Source organism: Amphibalanus amphitrite, unplaced genomic scaffold, assembly GCF_019059575.1.
Source record: "Amphibalanus amphitrite isolate SeventyFive unplaced genomic scaffold, NRLGWU_Aamphi_draft 000422F_arrow, whole genome shotgun sequence".
NCBI classification, from domain to species: Eukaryota; Metazoa; Arthropoda; class Thecostraca; order Balanomorpha; family Balanidae; genus Amphibalanus; species Amphibalanus amphitrite.
In genome coordinates, this window is record NW_024881916.1 from 206,629 (window position 1) to 215,232 (window position 8,604).

General features: G+C 54.3%; 1 protein-coding gene across 1 annotated transcript; it reads left to right on the forward strand.

Moving 5' to 3' along the window:
- The first annotated feature begins 4,318 nt into the window (after positions 1–4,318).
- Positions 4,319–7,323, forward strand: LOC122391121 (uncharacterized protein K02A2.6-like). Its single transcript, XM_043384785.1, has 3 exons — positions 4,319–5,095; positions 5,171–5,892; positions 5,967–7,323. The coding sequence occupies exons 1-3, from the start codon at positions 4,319–4,321 to the stop codon at positions 7,321–7,323; spliced, it is 2,856 nt and encodes a 951-aa protein (XP_043240720.1).
- Positions 7,324–8,604: the final 1,281 nt, after the last annotated feature.

An 8,604-nucleotide genomic window follows, 5' to 3' on the forward strand; every position in this document is an offset into this window, starting at 1 on the left:
AAACAAACAAACAAATGTACCGGGTGATCATTTTTGAATGATACAAAAAGAAAGTCGCCACGTGCAAAGATAGGACAAGATATTTTGATTTCACGTGCTGGTTTACATGAGGGACATTTGGACATTTTGTTTTTTATCAACATTGTCCAAGTCCGTCCTAAGGTACGGTAAATATCATCCGTTTTATAGCATACCCTTTTTGGACATCCTAGTGTAACGATGCAATATCTCAGCTGGATGGCTTTGCAACACAACAAATTTTAGTTCATGGCGCATGTGCAAAGGCAATAGCACGGTTATACGGGCTTCCTGGAACCTGCAAAGGATCTTGGAGTGCACGGAGACACTAAGAATAACAAAAATTCCGAAGTGGACATTGTTGATGGAAGTGCGTTCGAGTGCACTGGTTTGGCGGACCCGGGGACGATACGGCCTTCTAGAGAATGCTGTAACCTGTCGTTTGGCCGGCTTTGTATGACTAATTCACGAATCTCCGACACTCTTTTCAACAAAAGTGTGCTTCTCCACACATGTTTTTGGAGAAATAAACAAATAAACAAATAAACATCCGCTCCTGTCATTGAGTTCCCGTGCCCCAAAGCTGGTAAGCCTGCAGCTTGCGAATAAGCGAGCACGACCGCCCGTCTTACAGCCCGGACTTCTCGTGACTGTACTTGAGTGTCTGGCCTCACCTAATGACAGGTGTGGTCAGATGTGAGCCGAAGACAATTGCACATCTAATAGTGGTAGAAGGAGACTTAACCCGGAGCATGGGACGGCGATAATCAGCAGAAAATGGTCAGACAAACCCGGCATCGAGCGGAGCTCAGCTGGTCGGCGGTCCGCGAGGGGAGCATACTTTGGGCACCTCCTCTAAGCTGGCTATTGACATTAACCCGCGCCCTGCTGGGGGGGGGTGTTTGAACACCCCCCCTGTGGTTTTTCGCGAATATCTCAAAAACGGCGGCGCGGAGCGCCGCCGTTTTTGGTACACCTTATCATACATCAATTCTACACATGTTGTGAAAATTTCAGACCAAGGTCATTCAAGGTCAGGTCACCAGGTCACTCGAAGTGACCTCACCTCATAAAAAGTTTCAATGTCTGTCATAGCTACACCGAGTGACCGATCGCTTTGAAACTTTCAGCGATTGCTAAGAGCATTAGCATGTACAAAATGTATATTTCAGAATTTTGATATCGATGACCTAAGGTCAGGTCAATTTTGCGACCTCACCATTATAAGTCAATGGGAGAAAATTGAAATGCGCCTGTTTTGGACGAAAGACATTATAAACATTCCCAAACACTGAATTACAAGTGGTTTAGACACACTGAACATGAAAATGGTGTCTGTGACCCCTGTTTATGCCCTCAGGTCATCTTAGGTCACGAATGGTATCTAACAGTTTTTCGCAAATAACTTTTGATAGAGGCATGCTAGAGCGATGAAAACGCCTTAGATGTGTTCAGCTCGACGATACGGATCGACTGATATGCAACATGACCCTTTCCGGTCAGGTCATGACCTTGACCTGAGGTCAAATTTTCAAGTTGACCTTTCAAGGTCAAATTATAGTTCGTTCGATGCGTCTTGACGAGAGGAACACGATGCCGGTAAAAGTAAGCTCGTACAATGCTTGGGTCAAAAGTTATTGCAGAAAAACTGTTTCCGAAAAAATCGGCTATTTTTGCAGTTTTTGCCCCCTGCAGGCAAAACCGTTGACGTTAGGTCAAATCTGAGAAAATTTCCAGAAAGGGCGTTAATAGGGCTATCGAATGCGCTTTTCCGCGGCGCTGTAGCTCTATTGGTTCCCGAGTTATGCGTTGGCTTCTTGGAAATTTTCGACATTCGACCTGGAAATCGGCGAAAATTTGCCTTCAATGACCTCTGGTGACCTGACCTTTGACCTGACCAAAAAATTGACCGAAGTGATTTCCTCATTATTTTTGACGCTCTTTCGAACGCCGCCTTCCGCGTATCGCTACGTGGCCCAGGAGCCGAGTTAGAAGGGGGGGTGTTCAAACACCCCCCCCAGCAGGGCGTGGAAATCCAGGACCCCCAGCCGGGCGCGGGTTAATGACTGACTGTGTGTTCCAGATAAAATGTCCCACCGTACGTGTTCGATGGGTGTGTTTGGTTTAACTATCCAGCTTAACACATGGCTGATATTAACAAATGTTTTTGTATCATTCAAAAATGATCACCCGGTAAGTGTATAGGGCTGTATAATACAGTTGGCTCAGAGAATTCGGTGTGCAGGTCAGAGAGAGAACCAACGGTCGGCCCGGAACGACCAGACAGAACATGGCGCGGTCGGTTCGGCTCTCTATCTGCATTATCTCTACCTGAGTTTTACACTGCATCAGCAAGACTTCGTGATGGAGGGAGACGCTCACGGACAGGCAGACGCCGCGGAATCGAAGCCCACGGACATTCAGCTGCTGGTGACGGCGATCTCCCAGTAGCTGGAGGCATCTCAGCGCCGTGAGGATCGCGTTGTGGCTCTACTGGAGCAACTGTGCGTTACGAGCAGTCAGAGCGGGCGACACCATCCCACCGATGATCAAAATGACGGCACAGCAGCTCATTCAGCAGTTTCCGGCCGTTCATCGGATGCTGAACCCAGTGACACGGACCATCCCCGCACGAGTGTCGTGGCCGGTGGCGGCGTGCCGCCGCCCTGCCCCGTCCGCGCAGCGACCGGTGCCGCGCCGGGGCGCGGTGACCTTGACCGCGACCTTGCCGCGCCGGCCGGCGCACGGGGGCCCGCGGGCGCCGAGGGGCCGGCCGGTGACCCCGAGAGGTCACGCGCCGGGCCGCGCCTGCCGGCCGCGGGGACGCCCGCCCCGCAGCTCAGCTCATCAGCGTCGCTGAGGGAATTTGAGGTCTGGTGTTCGATGTTTGAAGGTTACAGTCTTCTGGTTGGACTGGACAGCATGCCACCACCTCAGCAGCGTGCAGCACTGTTTGCTCTGCTGGATGATGACTGGTCACGGATCGTCCGGTTCAGCATACCTCTCCACGAAGACGCTTCAATTCAAGATAGCATCACCGGGATGCAGCATTTTCTACGCCGACAGCGGAATGTCATTCTGGATCGGCGAGACTTTGACTCCAGAGTTCAGCAGCCGGGAGAATCGTTCGACGATTTCTTCTGCTCACTGAAAGAAATCGCCGCGCTCTGCGATTTCTGCGCAGCCTGCGTCGACGAACGTCTGCGAGATCGACTCGTCGTGGGAGTCCGCAGCGAAGAAGCTCGACGGCGACTGCTCGAAACGGCTGATCTCACACTACAGTCAGCCGCCGACATCTGCCGAGCTGCAGAGAATGCAGCCAACAGCAGATCAGCCATCGCTGGCACACCCTCCTGTCTCCAGAAGATGTCTGAGCATTGGAGACGGCGTCAGGGCGGCCGTGGTGGGAGAGCGAGCTCAGTGACCCGACCTCAGGGTGCAGCCGCTCCCACCAACCGCACCGGCAGCCGAGATCGGTGCTCGCGCTGTGGTGCCGCCGCCCATCGAGAGGGCCAGCAGTGCCCCGCCTCTGGACGCACCTGTTTTAAGTGTGGAAATAAGGACCACTTCTCATCGATGTGCCGCAGCCGAGGGCGGTCTCAATCAAGACGGCGAGTTTCATCTGTCCGTCTCCGCAAGTCGAACTCCATGCCGGCCAGCAGGTCCCAGCGCCTGCCAGACATCCACGTTCGAGGCGTAGCAGCTCGTTCCTCGCCCAGAGTCCTGCTACAACTGCATCGACAAGATGGCAGCGTAGAAGACACGACGTGGACGCCAGACACTGGAGCCGAGACTTCAGCAATATCTGCCAGATTTGCCAGGAAGATGGGACTCCAGCCGTTGCAGCCTGCAGCCAGCAGACTCGTTGGTGCAGACGGCAAGGAGATGGTCTGCATGGGCACCTGTAGCGTCAAGCTTCGGCTCGGAGAAGTGACCCGTGCGGTCGAAGTTGCAGTCGTGAGACAGCTGAACGGCCCACTTCTGTCATGGCACGACTGCATCTGCCTGGGGATTCTGCCCAGCACGTTCCCGCAGCAGATTTGCGCGGTGGAACGCCAGCCAGCTACGAGGTCAACCGCGTCAGGGCGCTCCAAGGATCGAGAGGAAACACAAGGAGATGAAGCCGCCCAGGAAGACGGCAACCCACCAGGGCCGTCGGCGGCTGAGTCCAGGCAGCCACCCGTCTAGATCCCACGCAGCCCGGCGGCCACATGCCATGGCGTGCCGACTGCTGCTGAGCGGCGCGAACATCTGGAGGAAATGAAGAAGGCTTTCCCCAAAGTCTTCGACTCTTCGAGAGATGTCGGGCGGTGAAATGAAGATCGAGCTGATAGAAGATGCTGTTCCGTTTGCCATCTCTGCGGCTCGGAACATCCCGTTCTGCTGGCGTGAGGAAGTCAAGAAGCAGCTCGATGACCTCCAAGAGAAGGGCATCATAGAGCCGGTCTACCATCCGACTGAATGGTGTCATCCACTGGTTCCAGTCCCCAAGAGGTCGGCGGACGGATCAGTCTCTGGATGCAGACTCACAGTGGACTTCACCAAGCTGAACAAGTTTGTGAAGAGGCCGACACATCCTGTACGAGGGACCCACGACGCCGTTGCATCAATCGAAATCGGCGCTCGCTTCTTCACGAAGATAGACAGCAAAGCCGGCTATCACCAAGTCCCAATAAGACGAGAAGACCAGGACCTGACGACGTTCATGACGCCCTGGGGGCGTTACCGCTACCGACGCGCCGTGATGGGCCTCATCTCCAGCGGCGACGTCTACAACCAGCGTGGAGATCAAGTCCTGGGTGACATCCCACGAACATGCAAGGTGGTGGACGACGTCCTGGCCTGGGACAACGACTACAACGAGCACATCAAGCACGTCTGGAAGATCCTGCAGCGATACAACGACAACGACATCACGTTGAACGGCGACAAGTTCGTCTTCGGCGCCGATCACGTCGAGTTCTGCGGATATGAGATCAGTGCGGACGGCTACAAACCAGACCAGAAAAAGACGAGGGCGATCGCAGAGTTCCCACAGCCGGAGTGCATCACGGACCTTCGGTCGTTCCTGGGTCTCGTACACCAGCTCGGCGCGTTTTCGCCGGAGATCTCTGCAGCCGCTGAGCCTCTTCGATAGCTTCTTCGTCCGAAGAATGCATGGGTCTGGTCTGAAGAGCACACCACCGCCTTCAACAACGTGAAGAAGCGCCTGGTGTCACCACCAGTGTTGGGATTCTTTGATCCAACACGACGAACCGTGCTGGAGACCGACGCCGCCAGACTGAAGGGCCTCGGTTTCTGCCTTCGTCAGCAGGATGATCAGGGCCACTGGAAGCTCATTCAGTGCGGCTCCCGCTTCCTGAGTGAGACGGAGTCTCGCTACGCTACGATTGAAGTGGAGCTGCTGGCGCTGACATGGGCGGCGAAGAAGTGTTCCACCTACCTCAAGGGGATGCAGAGCTTCGAGGTGCTGACGGACCACCGTCCTTTGGCCCCCATCCTCAACAAGAAGTCTGTGCAAGACATCGAGAACCCTCGTCTGCAGCGACTCCGAGAACTGCTGATGCCGTACAACTTCACCGCCACCTGGCGCAAGGGAGCACAGCACCGCGTCCCAGATGCCCTCTCCAGGCATCCTGTGGATCCACCCAGCTCATCTGATGAAGACGTGACGCTGCAAATTGGAAGTCTGGTCACACGGATTGTGGCTGAAGCTGAGGGCGAAGACGGAGGAAGACCCTCACCGTTTGAAGACGCCACACTGACAGCGATACGGGCAGCATCTGAACGCGATCCTGAGCTTCAAGCCCTGAAGGACGTCATCATGAATGGGTTTCCGGACCAGAAGGCTGACACCGACGCTCAGGTCCGCCCGTACTGGTGTGTCAGAGACCAGCTATCTGTTATGACGGTCTCGTCATCTGTGGTCATCGACTCGTCATCCCAAGATCGCTCCGCAAGAACGTGCTGCAGAGCCTGCATGCGTCACACCAGGGCGAAGTCCGCACGAAGACGAGAGCAAGGCAGACAGAGTACTGGCCTGGTATCAACCAGGACGTCACCAACGTCATCAAGACCTGTGCAGCGTGTCGCACACACCAGACAGCACAGCAGAAAGAGCCCATCCTGCAGGAACAGACACCAGCTCGTGTGTTCGAGGCAGCATCAGCCGATTTCTTCCAGTACGCCGGGCATACATACCTGGGCTACGTGGATCGTCTCTCCGGATGGCCGTGTGTGAGTGACATGTCACACCAAGCCACTGCCAAGAATTTCATCACAGCTCTACGCGAGATGTTCAGCTACACCGGCGTTCCAGTCGTCCTCCGAACTGATGGTGGACCACAGTTCACTGCCGGTCTCACCAGACGCTTCCTGGAGAAGTGGGGTGTAAAGCACCAGATCTCGTCACCCCACTACCCGCAAGCGAACGGTCACGCTGAGGCAGCGGTGAAAGCTGTGAAGCGCCTGATAAAGAGGACCACAGCAGACGGACGCCTGGACTGCGATTCGTTCGCAGAAGGCCTGCTCGAGCTTCGGAACGCGCCTCGTTCCGACGGCCGATCAGCTTCTCAAGTTCTCTTCGGGCACCTGCTCCATTCTACTGTTCCTGCCCACCACCGCGCGTTCGACCGGCGCTGGCAGCTGCTCGCCGATGAGTGCGACGCGCGTGCAACAGAAGAGAAGCTGAAAACGGCAGAGAGGTACGACTCTACCGCTAGGTCTCTGCCCAGCCTCCGGATGGGTCAGCAAGCCCTGATACGAGACGCCCACACTGGACTCTGGGACCGGACTGGCGTCATCTGCGGAGTCGACAGCTTCAGGAGCTTCTTCGTTCGGCTCCCGAGCGGCCGGCTGTACTGGAGAAACCGCCGTTTTCTCCGTCCTGTCCGGCCTCTCATCACTGAACAGCGGGCGACGTCACACACGCCGTTGCCAGAGTCTCCAGTACAACAGCAGCGACAGCAGCCGCAAATGCAGGAGCAGTCGCAGCAGAAACGACGGCAGCAGCCACAACAGCCGCCGAACCGGCAGCGGTCGTCGCCACAGCCAGGGCAACAGCACCCTCGTCAAGAGCCGCGGCCACCACCTCTTCAGGAGCGGTCTCGACGGCAGCCTCATCAGCGACAGTCTGCTGGTTCACCCCGACAGCGACAGGAGGATCTGTCCCAGCCGACGTCAGCTGAGGGTCGCTCTATCACCGAGACCAGCCCCGTGACGTCCAAAGCCCCCCGTCGGAGCACCCGCGTGCACTACAGGCCCCAACGTTTGCAAGTACGGTGGGGCACGTGCTCATACTCGTGAGGGGGAGGGGAGATTTCGTGTTTGAGTGATGTGTTTATTGGTGACTGTTCTGAGAAGGTTGTTTTGTTCTTGAGAGGGGAGGTGTTGTGTTAAGGTGTATGGCCGCCGCGCGGGTAGTGTACGGGGCAGCCGCGTCGTTGTGACGTCACACGACGTCACGGACCGAGCGCGAGTAGCCGGCAGGATTCTGGAACTTGCGCGGCGCGAGACGGAGACAGCCTTGTATATATATATGTATATATATATATATATATATATATATATATGTAAGTGTATAGGGCTGTATAATACAGTTGGCTCAGAGAACTCGGTGTGTGCAGGTCAGAGAGAGAACCAGCGGTCGGCCCGGAACGACCAGACAGAACAATGATGGCCCAAAGACAACCGTTAGCACAGAGTGCTACTGCGGTAATATTCTACCAGTACAAAAACTGGATGTCGTAAACCAAATGCCATGAACGGGTTTGTTTTAGAAATCAAATCTGTTGGAAGCCAAAGGTCGCGCCATGTTCAGACATGGAGCTTCTAAAGCATGTTTTTCCCTAAAGGTCGCTATACAGCATTGAATTTCGTCGTACAGTGGAAAAAATAAAAACTGTCAACTGGTCTTAACGGAGTACGGTCAAATGTGATCAAGAGCTCATTGCAACGCTGTTATTTTTTTAAGATGCTTAAGACGCCTTACGAAAGCTAAATTAGGACCCAGAAAGCAAAAAACGTCATAATGGCGTATTGTTCTCAAGAGAGCGAGGTTTAACGCCCTGTGGCCGAGGGAGCGAATGCTATCCGCCGTTGACAGTTTTCTCATCACTGCTGGGGACGCATTGAACATTGGAGTGCTGAAAGTTATTACAATTTATCTTTGATTTATCTTGTGACAGAAAACAAACTTGAAACTTCCATATAAGTGTGGTGTCGTAATGTCACGTGAGGTCGGGTCACAGGACCAGTGCTGCCGCCTGGTGGTGACATGACCCGGGTACGACCGCACTATGTTTTAACTCGGGACCAAAACCGGCCAGGGCTCGTAACTAAGAAACTATATGAGATACAGACGTGTTTTTGTGCTCAAACGAAACGTTGGAGACCAACGATCATTTAAAGTGCAAAATGTGTCGGACCAGATGCTTGTATACTTGTTTATGACGTCACAAGTGTTACGAAACATATCGAAGATATTGTCATATTCTAGCCATGAATGCACGAGCATTTAGGTATATGCAAATTTAGAGTAACCGTAGGTCTGAGCAAGGCTCATCGATGTGGCAAGTCAAGGTTGAG